General features: G+C 36.6%; 1 protein-coding gene across 3 annotated transcripts in view; it reads left to right on the top strand.

Moving 5' to 3' along the window:
• Positions 1-16,593, top strand: part of LOC124777015 (thialysine N-epsilon-acetyltransferase-like) — a 56,286-nt gene that overhangs the window by 16,342 nt on the left and 23,351 nt on the right. For all 3 annotated transcript variants that reach the window (XM_047252265.1, XM_047252266.1, XM_047252267.1), the window contains exon 3: positions 253-304. In XM_047252265.1, coding sequence (XP_047108221.1) covers positions 253-304 — 52 coding nt within the window. The remainder of the gene's footprint in view (positions 1-252; positions 305-16,593) is intronic.

Below are 16,593 nucleotides of genomic sequence, written 5' to 3'. Positions count from 1 at the left end.
ATTGATTGCCATAAAAAGTAGTGACTCCCAGTCATTGAAAATGACAGTGCTAATTTTCAAACTGCTAACTTACATTCAGATGTAAAGTAGACTTATTTTCTTTTATTTAGTTTCCGTGTAACTCCTGGATGTTCATTTAGTGTTACTAAATGTATTATTTTCCTTAATTCTGGATGTACATGTGTATTCATAATGAGGTAAAAGTTATGTCTGTCAAGATTGTGTATAAAGTAGTTGCAATTCTTTTTTCAGGAACTTGCAGATTTTGAAAAGATGCCGGACAATGTACACATAACTGTTGATGGTTAGTATACTGGCAATAAAGCACAGAAGATAATCTTTTTATACCAAAACTGTTTTTATTTACATTTGCATTTTTAGGGAGTTATGTCAGTACATGTACGTTTACAAAGTAAGTGAAACAGAATATTTGAGATGAGACAGCAGAAACCTATACTGTTATTATTATTATTATTATTATTATTATTATTATTATTATTATTATTGTTGTCGTCATCCTTGCATAGATTTTTGAACATGCTCCAGTTAAGCAAACAGCTTAAGAACAATTTCAGCATTTGAGAGCGTCTGCTGATGTTTTGCAGGAAATCCATTTCTCAGGGTAAAAGTGTGTGGTTGTATCTGAACATGCAGTTACCATCAGTGGTAACTGACTTTTAATACAGTCGGTGTTTCTGTATCTTTATTGTTGGTCTCCAATTTGGTGGTGGATTACAATGAAAGAATGTTTGTGCTGGCTGAGATAGTAAGTGTGTGCAAATTAATTACAGTTATAACTCCAGAATGATTTTCCACTTTGCAGCAGAGTGCACCGGTATAAAACTTCCTGGCAGATTAATACTGTGTTCCGCGTGGAAGTTAAGAGATGAGGTACTGGCAGAAGTAAGCTGTAAGGACAGGTCGTGAGTCATGTTTGGGTAGCTCTCTCAGTAGAGCACATGCCCGCAGAAGGCAAAGGTCCTGAGTTCAAGTCTCGGTCCAAACACAGTTTTAATCTGTAAGAAAGTTTCATAGTTAGAACTGTTTTGGTGAAAAGTTTGTTGCTTTGAATATTGACCGGTTTTGGAACTTATTTTTGACTTGTAGTTTTATCACCAGTATGAGCGTCGTATGTCCGTTTATAGAAATATGATCGAATAAAGTGGCACAATGGTTAGCACACTAGATTTGCATTTGGGGCAAGTGTGGGTCAAACAACCATTTGGCAATCCAGGTTTAAGTTTTTGGTGGTTTTCGAAGTCAGTAAGGGTGAATGCTAAAGTAGTTCCTTTGAAAAGAACGCTGCTGATATCCTTCTCCACCCCTGTTGTTCACTCTGGGCTTTTGTTTCATCTATCATAACCTTGTTGATGGTACATAAAATTCTAAAGCTTCTTCCTACTACCCTGACAGACATAATAATGATTAAAAAAGAAAGAGCTCATTGGATATGTAACATAATGTTGCGCATATTTATGTGAGCTAATCAGCCACCTAGAATTGGTACAAGGTAAGATGAATTTGTTGTTTGGCTGAACACTAGCAGGCTCTTGGGCTCAGGGTGTGCTGCGGCAGTTCCAACTTCCAGTTAGGTGACTGCCCCGGGCGGGCTCCGGTGCAGAGACAGTGAGTGTGTTGCCGGAAACGGGTAAATCCCAGAGATAGGAATTTGGACAGATGATGCTCGCATTGCCTTTGTGCAGAATGTGCTCTTGGAAATGGTGGTGTGTAAGACAATTTGAAAGATGACCAAGTTACAACTCTTTGAAATTCAATATGAAATATTAATGCAAATTTGAGTACATTTGCGATCTCAGAAAAAAAAGAGGCGCATCCAGTGACACAATAATGTCTCAGTATCTTGAAAATGACAGAAGTTAATATCTCACAGTGAATACGCATTTTCACAATGACCCTCTGACTTAACAACTTTTAATCACTTCATGTGATTTCAAGAAACGTTATCTCAGATGATAGGATTGCACTGTAGCTATCGTTCCTAAATTCTGTATATTTGTATCTGTTTTATTTATTGATTTACAATGTCTTTTATATCTCTTTCATTATGCAAATGTTTATCGGAACACCATATTCTCCACCTTTACACAACAAATGAACACCGCATCAGTACCTCAAATATTATTACACTTGGGTTTTTATTTAGTAAACAGGTTACTATTTTGCCAGTAACTTTATTTAAATGTTGATTGCAAATGATATTTAAGAAAGCGTGCTAATTTAAAAGTGGTCAAGCATGCTAATTTAAAAGTGGTCGGTTGCATGTGTTAATGGTCACCACAGTTGAAAACAGTGCCAGAAGACGATTCTGTCAAGCAAGCATAAATAATTGTTTAAGCAATTTTTAGCGACAATCTGTCGTTATTTAATGTAAGAGCACTTGTGCAAGAATGCTGGTTTATTTATTTATGAACCAACTGTTACTTATACTTATTGCAAATGATCTGAATATAATCAAATGTTTATAATATTTCTTTTGTTTAAATGTTGTTATGATATATTATTTTAGTGTGAGAAAGTGGTCAAAATAAGTCAGATCATGTTTGTAGTGTGTAAGAATGATATATTGTGGTGGGGATGGCCTTCAGCCAATGGGAATTGGACAGTGGTGGAACACTATGGGAGTCAAGTGGAGACTGGGACTTCATGAGTGAAGAGCTCAAGGGAGAGGTTCTAGACAATTTGTGTCAAGTGCTGAAAGAAGGCAGACCCAAACAGAGTAACGTGCACGGTTGAGTCGTATAGGTGATTGTTTCTGGGTGGTGAGAGCCACTACAATACTCTAAGTTTTGAAAGGACTTTATATTTCAAGGGATCAGAATGTGCTCCAGAGTAGACTAATTTTTGCCACTTGGTTTACGGAACTGATAATAGACAGAGTATAAGTAACTCTTCGTATTGTGTGTGCTAATCTGTGAATCTTCATGTTGAACTTTGAACTGTTTTGAGCTGGTGAATGTTTAATGTATTGTGATCATGATATGACATTAGTTTTCATGGGTGTTTGATTACTATTTAATTTGGGTATTTCGCTACCGTTCTTAATGCTCACAAAGTAACTTTACTGCATTTGATAAGGGTATTTTCAGTCTGTATTTTAACTGATTATCGTAGGACCCCTTCCCATTTATTTAAGATGTCGTTTCTTGAATAAATATTATTCAACTTAATTCTTTGTCACCTACATCAATTACAGATATTGGAATAGAACCTTTGTTATTGAATTATTCATTTGAAAATTATTTTGTATTTGTGTATATTTTATTAATTCAAAATTCTAGCCAGTGCATAGACTATTTGACTGCAGGATCACAGCTACTGTTTATTATTTGCAGCAAATTAGCTGCATAGCATAAAAACAGATATGCTGCTTGATTCTGTGACTACATAAGCTATTCTTTTTTAAACAGAGCGGTGCATAGCCCCAGTACCTAAAGTACAAAAAACCACAGGTAAAGATATGACTGATTTTCTCGTATGGACTGCTATTTTTAAGAGCAACTGCACTTGACAGTAACCATTAGGTACCGTTGCTGATAAAACAAAATACAGGTATAGAAGCAGTCTGTAGACTAACTTATACATGGTGCAAATTTGTTGAAAAATGTATTTGGGTTGTATTTTATTGCTGTAATTTGAAATATTTAGAAATGATAAAAAACAGAGAAAATAGTTGATTTGTAGATTAATCAATAATGGAAATTACCTACTTTTCTGGGTAAGAAGAGTTACTGGCAGTTAATGACCATCAATTCTGCTCTTGAATTACGTCTTAATTTCATTAACAGTCTCTCAACTGAGAGACTTCAAAGCAGAATAGCAGAATTCCTTTTTCTACTCTACAAACCACGGTACAATGTGTGGCAGAGAGTATTTCATACTAATATTACCATTTTCTTTCGTATTCCATTTACATATTGAATGAAGAAAAAGTCACTGACTGCAATCCATAGCAGTGCACCATAATCTCTTTTATCTTACTTTCTGCACCATAATCTCTCTCATCTTACTTTCAAGATCCCTATGCAAGGTATGTGATGAAGGCTGCAGAGCTGTCAGTCTTCTCAAATGCCGGTCCTCTAAATTTAACCATCAGTCTTTTGTGGAACAACATTGCCTTTTTTCCAGACATTTACATTTAAATTCAAAATGTTATAGTTGTATATGAGCTGTCTGATCCACCATGATCTTAGCATCCCATTTTTGAACTTGTTTGATGTCTGATTGATAAGGACTTCAAATGCTGAAGCAGTACTCTAGAATAGATCCTATTTTTGTCCTGTAGGTGGTTTTCTTTGTATATGCAGTACACTACCCCAGAACTCTTTCAATAAATCTAAGTCTTCCATTCATCTTTCCTACTATGGATTTTACACATCTGTCCTATCTTGTACTGATCTGTAGTATTAACCATAAATATTTAAAAATTGTGACACATTTCAGAAGTTTACATCTGTGTAATTGGCAGTTACTTTTTTCTTCATCTTTTTTGTAGCCATTATCTTCTGTTTGTCAAAATTTTGAGAAAGCTGCCATTCATTACACCAAGTGAAAATTCTGTCCAAACCATTTTGGATTTTCTTTGGGCATGAACCAGCAGTATAATTAATTTACTAGTCAATTTTGAGCTGTCATCTTACATGCATGAATTGCATTGTGATAATGACAGATTGTTTTCATATAGTCTGTAATTAACATTGTGAAGATTTTTTATTCTGAAACATTGTGTTTCAGGATTTTGGAAGCCAAATATGTAAAATATTGCTATTGATCATTTTAAATTTTGATGTGTGTATGAAACTGCTTTTGCTTTTCACTGTGCAATGTGAATTTAGGATTCTTTAGTACTTTGTACAACAACACGAAGTAGAGTCTGTGTACTGTTGATTATTTATGTTTGTTCATTATTTATGTTGTATGCGCAATTCAGACAAATTTGATTTCTCCATCAAAATGGAATATCTGCAGTTTGACACATAACACTGCCAATTAACTTATGAAAGGCAGATGTAATAAAATATTTGTTGATTTTCATGTTTTATTTATTTTATCATGTTATGTAAGTGTCAGCTGCAAGGAGAGATACACAGGGAAGCTAAACCTGTCTCTAATGGAATGCTGCTACATATACTATTACAGAAAAAAATTTGTGATTTTATACTCTATTCCTGCCCCAGATGTTAACAAATTAATTAATTTTATTACTGCCTTTTTATCATATTGAAAAGTAGAGAATGACATTAAAGGCAGGCTTGTTTTGACGAAGTAATACTCAGATATTTGTAGAATCCTCTGCCAAACATTGTCACCTCAGTTTGTGTTTCTTACTGATATGTGGAAGAGTTGTAAATCTAAGGAGGATTTTGTTTGCTACAATAGGTGAGGTTACCCTTAAATATGGGCTGCAAAATAGTTTCATGGGAATTTCTGTGTAAAAGACAAGGACCCTTGAAATAAGAACATCAGGCCAACATCACCTTCGTTAACCTCCTTAAATATTTTCTAGATGGACGCGAGTGACTCCAAGACCTGCATAATGTGTACACGCTCATAAGAGCCAATTATAGAATATCTATAATTTGCTTCTGTGAACATGTACGCGTTACACGGGTATTGGAGTCACTCACGTCCATCTAGAAAGTATTTACTGAGGTTAACGAAGGCGATGTTGGTCTGATGTACATGACGATGCCCTTTAGCTACACTGTCTAAAGGATCATCCTAAGAAATACCAAATTAAGATCAGCCTGAAGATGCCTAAATAAGGTGAAACGTGTATCTGATATATAAAAAAGCTAAAACTGCAACCAAGACTGTTTTTGAACTAATACTACTAAACACTGGTTTGTTGACTCATGCCACAGTGGATTGGAAGAATTCCTATGATAAAAAGCCTTAAAACCTCTGATTTTAATTTTGAAACTCCCAATAGAAGTGGAGCTTTAGACAAATTAGTTTGTAACATTCCGCCATCCTTGTGTGATGCCACTTATATTGAAACAGGTTTCTGAATCATTAACTCTTCTTGTCTCATATAATTGAGGACATACATCTCATGTGCTTCATTAATTGTGTTTCTTTAGTCTACACACACAGTTTGGAAGTGCAAGAGAATGTGAAATCAAAACATTTTGTTTTTGTCTGTGAGACGAAAGAGCTACAGCAAGCTCTACATCCTAATGTCCATGCCTTTTTTTTTTTTTTTTTTTTTCCTCATCTATACTTTGTAGAAATCATGCACATTGAAGTTTGCAATCTTTACCAGAGTGACTTGTGTAAAACATGATTTTGTGACATGTAAAATTTATTGATACTACTGTCCATTCCGAACCAAATTAAAAACTTTTACCATGCTCTTTATGTATTTCCCACTTTTCAGTTTATTCTTCTCCATAAGGTCAAGAAACTCTTGACTCTGTTGTAACTTGGTCTTTTCTGGATAAATGTAAGGATATTGCCCAAGCAAATACTGTGCATGCAAGTTTATGAGAATTCTCTTTTCACTTTAAACAGTGGTTGCTGTAACTTGGTTCCTTGGTATCAATGTGAATAATAAATTTCCATATACATCCAGAAAAGCACTTTTATTCGAATTTGCAGTACTTTGATGGGCTAATTTACTTGCATTTAAGACATGTTCTCTATAGATTGGCAGTAACACTTTTTACTGAATGTAAACAGATCAAAATTTGATAGGCTGTGCTTAGAAAAGTCACCTGAAACAATGGTCATGGATCATAAAATTAGTTATCAATAAAATAAAACATTTTAGTTGAAGCTGAAATATCTTTTCATTCATCAATGTATAGAAGATTGATTTATCAAGTGAGTCCCCATTTGAAATGTAATAGTTGTATTCAAAATGGAGCGTATAGAACTTGAAGGAAAGTTATTTCAATCAGCATACATGTTACTTAAAGTAATGGACATGGAATATGGTGTATGTTTAACAAACATGTATTGAAGTAATTTATCAAAAAGAAAATTTAGTTGACAAAATTATAAAATTATGAGTCATAATGACTGGTCAGGAGGCAAAATTCCACTGGTGCTGATACACACATAAAAGTGAAAAACTATGGCCGGTCTCCCTCTTCACTGTGTGTCCACTAGTATTACTGAGTGAGTTGACCCTCCTTTTTAACCTTCCCAACCTAGCCTCCCCCCCCCCCCCCCCCACTCTTCAAAGCCTGAAGAAATAAACTAGTTGGTACAAAAGTAGGAGTAGATTTTTACTATATATGTCTGAATTCGCAGTACTGGAATTTCTGCTCTTGAAGATGTCTAGCCAGCCATTATGTCTCTTTGTATACTTCTGGTCATTAAAATTGCAACACTGTAAAGACTGTGTGTATAGAATGGTGAATGACATGTAGTGTGCTATGTACTTGGATGTGCAAATGATCAGTATTTCAGCAATAGCTGCACAAAGTAGAAGTAACTCGTATCTACATTCTATATATGGGGAAAAATTGTGCAGTGGGTTTGTCATTCAGAAATGAGTGTTTGTTTGTGATATTATGCCTTGTGTGAAAATGAGAAATGTGTACAAGCATGTCAGAATTCATCAGTGACCAGATCATGGCCTACCAAAGCTGTGGTTTCTCTTCTCTCATTATTGCTGCTCTTGTTGATCAAAATTCCAAAATGTGATGCAAATATGGAATCCATAGGTTCATGAGGGTCATGCAGTATCTAAGCACCCCTGAGCAGCGTACATTATCATCTATGTGTGGAGGCTCTGAGGAGAAATAATATTGCCAGATTTCTTTTGTCATCATCACATGAGTGCAGCACTTAGCGTGATAGTGTTGAGTACAATTTGCTATACAGTGATTGCCTCTTATTCATACAGCTAGTAATTTGGACAGCAGCTCTTCCATTTCTGGTGTGTTAAAACCAATAACTGTGCCCTGGCTTTGGGGTTTTCTGTGACATTACCTTTCAACAAGATAATGTAAGAACTCGTGTTGCCTGTACTGCCCGACTTTCCTTAGTTTTATTTATTTATTTATTTACACATCAAGTTCTGTACAACCAAATTGAGGAGCTAATCTCCAAGGTAATGGAATGTGTCATTATGTGAAATTACATCATAAAAGTAATAACAGATAAAACAAAATGTTTTTCAACCCAAAAAAGTCAAGCCATAAGTTTAAGTAAAGGCACTCAACAGTACAACATAAGAATCAGCTTAATTTTTCAAGGAACTCCTCAACAGACTAGGAGTGACCCATGAGGAAACTCTTCAGTTTTGATTTGAAAGCACGTGGATTACCATTAAGATTTTCGAATTCTTATGGTAGCTTATTGAAAATGGATGCAGCAGTATACTGCACACCTTTCTTACAAGAGTTAAGAAACTTCTATTCAAATGCAGATTGGATTTCTGCTGAATATTAACTGAGTCCTAGAAGATGAAGAGACAGCCGCACAGGAGGAAAGAGTGGAGCTGGAAGTAGACAATGAAATCAATGAGGCAAGAAAGCCAACACTACAAGAGGTCTCCCAAGCTGTGCACAAGTCAAAAACAATCAAGCCCCTGGGGAAGACAGCATAATTGCTGAATTAATAAAAACTGGTGGTGAGGCTGTAATAAAGGAACTGCACACATTAATATCATATATATGGGAAACAGAAACTATGCCAGATAATTGGAAAATTGGAATAATAATCCCCATTTATAAGAAAGGGGACAGAACAGCATGTGAAAATTATAGAGGTATAACACTCCTGAGCAAAACTTATAAGATTTTCACAAGTATATTAAACGAAAGGATACAGAAGTGTGCAGAAGGCATACTAGGGGAATATCAGTGTGGCTTTCGACCAGACAGAGGAACAACTGATCAAATATGTGTGTTAAGACAAATGTTGGAAAAGTTCTATGAATATGATATAGATCTGCATTTCCTATCCATTGACTTCAAACAAGCCTTTGACAGCATAAATCGGCAAGAACTATACAGAGTACTGAAATAAGTTGGTATATGTGCTAAACTAATAAGACTAATCAGAATGACAATGACAGAGACAAGAGCAAAAGTAAAGGTCCTTAGCAGAACAAGTGAAAGCTTTGACTTTAATAAAGGTATGAAGCAAGGTGATAGTCTCTCCACTGTCCTATTCAATATAGCCCTGCATAGTGTAGTAAATAAAATCAACAAAAGAGGCACCATATTTATGAAAACTAGCCAGATATGTGCATACGCTGATGACATTGCAATAGTAGGAAGAAATACCAATACACTCTTAGAAACATACCGGGCAATGGAAACAGAAGCCTTAAAAATTGGCATCATAGTAAATGAAAAGAAAACAAAATATATGGTAATGTCACAATCTGAGGCCAGAAGAACCCCTAAAAACCTAAACATCAGTGGGAAATGCTTCAAAGGAGTGTCCTCTTTTAACTACTTGGGGAGCCCTAATAACAAATGATAGCAGTATTGGAAAGGCTATAATGGAAAGAATACGAGCAGGAAACAGAGCTTACTTTGCAAGTATGCAACTTTTCAAAAATAGCCTTGTTACAAGAAAAACAAAGCTGCTAATATATAATTCCCTAGTCCACCCAGTTATCACATACTGGTCAGAGGTATGGAACAGAACACAATAAAAATGCACTAAGAATCATTGAGTGGATAATACTATGTAAAATCTATGGGCCAATAAGGGAGGAAGAAGGCTGGAGAATACGCTACAATGCCGAATTACAAGAGTTAATACAAGGCAGGGACATAGAAAAATTTGTGAAGTCATAGTGAATACGGTGGCTAGGACACTTGGAGAGAATGGCAGAGAATAGAATTCCAAAAAAAACAAAGAAACAAAAGAAGTGGAAGGTGTGATCCATTCAGCTAGGCGAAAAGGGAGACTTAGAAGAAGATGGATTGACAGGGTAATAACGGATATCACCAGTATGGGAGTCTGGGGGTGGAAAAGAGCATGGAGGAAGATTGTTGAAGAAGCCAAGGCTCACCGAGGGCTGTAGTGCTACTGAAGAAGATAAACTGAGTGAAAGTTGCTAATTCTTGGAAATAAGCTAACATTGCTCACAAGAAATGCCAGTGAAAAACAAATATATTGAGAGGGCAATGTCAAAATACCCATACTAGTGAACAGGGGTAGACAAGAGGTTCGCAAACTTACACCACTTATTGCCTGAACTGCTTGTTTCTGAGCCAAAAATATGCTTTTAGAATGGGAAGAGTTACCTCAAAATATAATATCATACTACATAAGCAAATGAAAATAAGCAAAGTAGAATAGTTTTCATGTTGAACGATCACTTACTTAAGATACTGTTAATATAGTAAAAATGTCAGCATTAAGTCTGAACAAGATCCTGAAAGTGGGCTTTCCATGACAGTTTGCTATCTATATGAACACCTAGAAACTTGAACTGTTCAGTTTCACTAATCATATGCCCATTCTGTGAAATTAAAACTTTGGGTTTTGTTGAACTGTGTGTTAGAAACTGTAAAAACTGAGTCTTACTATGATTTAGCATTAGTTTATTTTCTACAATCCATGAACTTATGTCATGAATTGCACTATTTGAAACAGAGCCAACGTTTTACTCAACATCCTTCACTACCAAGCTAGTGCCATCAGCAAACAGAAACATTTTAGAATTACCCATAATACTAGAGGGCATATCATTTATATAAATAAGGAACAGGATTAGCCCCAACACTGATCCCTGGGGCACCCCCATTTGACCGTACCCCACTCACACCCCACATCACAGCCATTCTTAACACTGTGAATAATGACATTTTGCTGTCTGTTTCTAAAGTAAAATTTGAACCAATTGTGAGCTACTCCCCGAATTCTGTAATGGTTCAACTTCTGGAGCAATATTTTGTGATCAACGCCTTAGTTAAATCAAAAAATATGCCTAGCTTTCGAAACCTTTTGTTTAATCCATCCAATACCTAGCAGAGAAAAGAGAATATAACATTTTTAGTTTTTAAACATCTTCTAGAGCCAAACTGTATATTTGATAGCAAATTATGTGATATAATATGATAACCTTACATACGCAGCTTTTTCAATAACTTTAGCAAACACTGATGGTATAGAAATAGGTCTAAAATTGTCTACATTATCCCCTTCTCCCTTTTTATAAAGCGCCTTTACTACCGAGTACTTTAATCGTTCAGGAAACTGATCATTCTTACAGGAAAAATTACAACTATGGCTAAGTACAGGGCTAACAAGTGCAGCACAGTACTTTAATATTCTGTTAGGCACTCCATCATATCTGTGAGAGTCCTTAGTCTTCAGTGATTTAATTATTGACTCAGTCTGCCCCTTGTCATTATCACAGAGCAGTATTTTAGGCATCAGTCTTAGAAAGGCATTTTGCAAGAGAGTTATATGATTCCCTGTAGAAAATAAGTTTTTATTTAATTCACCAGCAATGCTCAGAAAGTGATTGTTAAATACTGTGCATATATCTGACTTATCAATAACAGAAATATTTTTACTACAAACTGACTTTGTTGTTGACCTTGTGCTGCTGACCAGACACTTCCTTCACAACTGACCGTATGGTTTTAATTTAATCCTGTGAATTAGCTATTCTGCTTGTGTACCACCTACTCTTTGCCTTCCTGAAACATTTTTAAGCACCTTACAGTACTCTTTGTAATGGGCTACTGCATCTTGATTGTGACTACTTTAACATTTCTATGTAATTCCCATTTTGTTTTACATTATATCCTTATCCCACTAGTCAGCCACCCAGGCTGCCTGTTACTGATAGTACCCTGTTTAGAACATTCTAATAGAAACCAATTCTCAAAGTGCATGATAAATGTGTTAAGGAAAGCAGTATATTTGTCATCTATGTTGTCGGCACTATAAACATCCTGCCAATCTTGTTCCTTAACGACGTTTAAAAAACTCTGTATTGCTGTTGGATTAGCTTAGCTTTCCTACATTGTTTGTAATTATATGTGACATTTGATTCAATGCAAAAGCCATTTAGTGTTAAAATTTATGCATCACAGTCTGAAAGGCCATTCACCTTTTTACTAACAGAATACCCATCTGGTAATGAAGAATGAATAAAAATATTGTCTGTGCCTGTGCTACTGTTCCCCTGCACTCTAGTTTGAAAAAACAAAGTCTGCATCAGATCTTATTAGTTTAGGAGACCTACCAACACCCTTTTTCTTGACAATTGTATTCAAAATTAATATTGAAGTCACCACATGAAACTGATTTCTGGTACTTCCTATAAAATGAACGAAGAACCCTTTCTAGCTTGAACAGAAATGCTCGGAAGTCAGAGTTAAGGGGCCTATAAACAGCAACAATTAGAAGTTTAGTTTCACTAAATTCAACTGCCCCTGCACAACATTCAAATTTTATTATTATTATTATTATTATTATTTTTACATACATGGCCACTCCCCCACTCCGCAAGGAACTCCTTGAAAAACAGGATTAGTTGTGGCTAATGCCTCTATGATTGTGTCTATGTGTTTGGCATTACCAATTGACTGGTGGGAAATGAAGCCATGTAAGTTTGGTCTGAACAGCTTCAGTTACCACAAATGGAAGCAAGTGAGTGCAGCAAATCTTGGACACTGTAGAAGTCCTTAGGAAAATTTGAGCCATAAAATTACACATACACCCAAGAGTAGGTTTGAAGGTCATATTAAAGGATGTGCACAGTGCGTCCAGATCAGAAAACAGCACTGTGTCTAGCACTAAATTAACTTGATCCTTCACAGTGAATTAAAAACTGGTAAAGGTGCGTAAGCCAAAGATGTTAGCTGTGGTAGAGGAGCATACAACTAAGAAGGTTAGGATGTGTTCAGTGTTTTTGTACTTAGTTACTAGAGACAGTTTTCGCATTCTCAGGAAAGGAGTAGCCCTGCAGCAGTAGGACAGGACATGTCGCCAGGCCTGCTGCAGTATAGGTGAACAGAGCGGGCTATATGTATCTTCCTTGATTAAAGACATTGCAGCACCATTATCCAGCTGGGATTCGAAAAGATGGTCGCACATTGTCAAAAGCAGTGTGAGCTTCTCAGTAATGGTAGAAAAGCTATCTGCTTTGTATCTGTGATGGTATGGACTGCTGTGTTGTTTTCATCCCGTGGATGACCATGCAACCGGCAGACCACTTGTTGACACATGATTGCCAGGCAACCACAGCTGTTTGCTGCATAGTGCAGGCATCGGTTTCTGGTATGCCCACTACCCAAGTCAGGGCAGGAATGAAGTTTCTTCAATGTGAGTGACGTATGCCTCGATGTCAAGGAGGGAGGGTGTTTCTGATCTGCCCAATTAACCTTACAAGAAGGGTCATCTGATACTCTGGAGGGAGTAGAGACGTTGGCAATCCGGATGCCCATGAACTCGGGTGAGACTTAGAGGTGGTTTTATAGGATGATGATCTGGAATCATCAGGTGACTGTTACGTGTGACAGCGATTAAAAGCTTGGTAGACCTGAATGTCCTTTGTAAAAGCACACTGAGCTGCTAAAACTAACTTGAAAGATTTAGCTATTTTAAACACATCACCAAGACTATGATTGGACTTCACCAAAGCTTTATCTGTGACCTCCCTGTTGGGCAAGGCAAACAATCACATCTCAAATCAACGGTTCTCTGTAGAAAACTTACAGTTCTGACATTTGAAGTTGCATTTGTGAGTGAGACACTGCATGTTGGCAGTCCAAGCTGTGTACAACTGTCCGTGTTGTTTATGACACTTATTAAACAGAAGACTAGCTGCAATGTGGTCAATCTGCTGATCAGTATTCGGTTAACAGAGCATAAAGATCACTGAAAGAAAAATCACTAGCGTCCAAGAATGGTTGAAATTTCCGCACCAGTTTGTAAGAATGTTAACTTGAAACAGAGTGATTTGCTACTCACTGGAAATGTTATAAACAAGACAATGAAAGTCAAAATGTCGGAGGTAGACTTTACAGCTCTCCGGAGACTTGTTAAGGGAGTGAGTGGCAGTGGGGGCATTGCCTTGCCCACTGACTGATCTGTAAATGATTGCTCATGGAGTTACTGCCAAAGTTCCTTAAACTTGTGGTCCATCACGCTGGCACTGGTTGTGAACGTGTCGCCAGAAACGATAGCATAGTACTTGTCACCACTGAAGTGTCCGCACCTGACATGAATGTGTAATCTGTGAACAAAGCCAAGTTTGTCATGAGTGGAACACTACATAAACACCAAGAATGTAAACTAGAATGTCAATATCCAAAACCAGGTTACTATACAAATAGAAGATAGATGTGTTTTAACTGAGCTCAGGCAGCATAATCAAACAAGACCGGCCCAAGGTCACTGACAGCACTGAGCTGCTGTTGGCCCCACCTGTAGTAGTGCTTGACAGTGGTCAGCTTTAGTACCTCCAAACTGCTATCGATAATGTCTGACGGCAGGGATGGTAAATTCTCCACATCTTTCATCCATTTAAAACATATGGTGATGGGCTGCCAAGAGACCTGATCCCACCATAATGATGTTATTCTGTTTATTTCAACCACCTTCAATAGTATGTCAGGAAACTTCCTGGCAGATTGAAACTATGTGTCAGACCAAGACTCGAATTCATGACCTTTGCCTTTTGCAGGCAAGTGCTCTACCAAATGCGCTACCCTAGCATGACTCACGACCCATCCTCACAACTTTACTTCCATGAGTACTTCATCTCCTATACCTTCCAAACTTTACAGAAGTTCTCCTGCAAAACTTGTGGAGTAGCACTCCGGGAAGCAAGGATATTGCTGAGACATGGTTTAGCCACCTGGTGGATGTTTCCAGAATGAAATTTCACCCTGCAGTGGAGTGTGTACAGAATAATTTTCTTAAGAAATGAGAATCCATACCTAACCTACAAATAACAACCTTTGGGGTGTTGTTAAAATGTATCTATTGATGCCACACACTTTTCAGCATGCTTTGTCTAAATTTGTCTATTTTACAAGACACATTTTAGTTGTCCTGTGTAAAGGTTATTAAATATGAAAATTTCACAGGTTTAATAAATCATGTTTTAAAACCAACCTAGTGTGTAAACATCTCTGCTAACAGGTTATAAAGTCGAAATAGTGATACATTTTGAAGTTACATGAAACACAGAACGTTGATACAGTGGCGTTCCAACATTCAAATTTTCTGCCACCTGTAGAGATAATAATGAACAGAAAAAATTACTGTATTTGCCTATTTGGCATCAAGATATGTTTAGAACATGAGCAGCTATGTATATATGTGTCTGTCCCAATTCCAGATGCAATGAAAGCATGTACAGCCAAGTCCATAATAACTCTTATCTGTGCAGCTATCAATTTATGTGCATTCACAAGAAACAAACACAGCATAGTAGACCTGAGACAAACTGAGAGAGGTACCTGAAGATTCTGATCTATTTTTTGGGTGGATAATAAATCTCCTAACACCATATCTAGAAATATGTTCATCCGTAGAAGATTATGTATCTAAAATTATCTTTATGTCTCAAGAGTGAAATGCAGTTGAATTTAAAAGGAAAGAAGAAGGGTTGTTGTATCCTGCTGGTGGGCCTTTCAGATGACTGCAGATGGATGACCATGATTTTAGGAAATTCAAACATTCTGATAGTAGAAATGTGGAGCTGCTACAGGAGGTAAAGAATGAAATACTTTGTCATTCATCTACAATCTGTGCAGACAATAAAAGGAGCCAAAAGAACAACATAACATGAAATAAAAGTTCCAAGATGCTATAATTGTAATACATACAAATGCCTGGCAGAACACTATAACACCAGACTTGATCTGGCAGCATAATGATATGTAGATTCAAGTGATTTAGGACATAGCTATCATGTCAAGAAAATGGTGTTACACCAGTGGTGAACTCTCAAGTTGTGGTTAATAATGACAGTCCACCTGTGAAAAAGAACTGTGTGGACATATATAGATCTCCAGACTGAATTAAAATGGCAGGTATGTTGTATGACCACAGCTAAATAGCAGTCTTTAGTGACTTTCCTTGCCCTAAGTGACTGAATTAAAATGGCAGGCATGTTGTATGACCACAGTTAAATAGCAGTCTTTAGTGACTTTCCTTGCCCTAAGTGACAATTTTTCAAGGAAAGTGTTTTTGTACACTACCCAAAGTAAAAGTCAGATGACTCAGAAAATCGCAGATTTGAAAAACTTGGTTAAAAGACAAATGAGGTAGAACATTTGTTACTGCGCACAGACAATTGGCAAATATATCTCAATGAAGATGTGTCAAATTTTCGAAATAGATAAGGGATTAATCATCAGACAATAGTTTTGTGTGAGCTAGAACAAAATGGTGTAGTCAAAAGAAACAACGAACCTATAGTCAGGTCAGTGCAAGATGGTTACTCTTTGAAGCCTGTCACACTCATAGATTACGCACCTATTTTTTGCCAAGAAAAGTGCCATTAACCTTTATTTAAAACAAGTGGCATTTAAGAATGCACAAAACAGAAACAGACAGACACTAAGAATAACTTTACAAAAAAATATAGAATCCTGTGAAATAACGTGAGAACCTGTCCACCAAAATGGATAA

Source organism: Schistocerca piceifrons, chromosome 2 (assembly GCF_021461385.2).
Source record: "Schistocerca piceifrons isolate TAMUIC-IGC-003096 chromosome 2, iqSchPice1.1, whole genome shotgun sequence".
Taxonomy (NCBI): domain Eukaryota; kingdom Metazoa; phylum Arthropoda; class Insecta; order Orthoptera; family Acrididae; genus Schistocerca; species Schistocerca piceifrons.
Note: the sequence above shows the minus strand (reverse complement) of the source record. Positions and strands in the feature narration are given on the sequence as shown.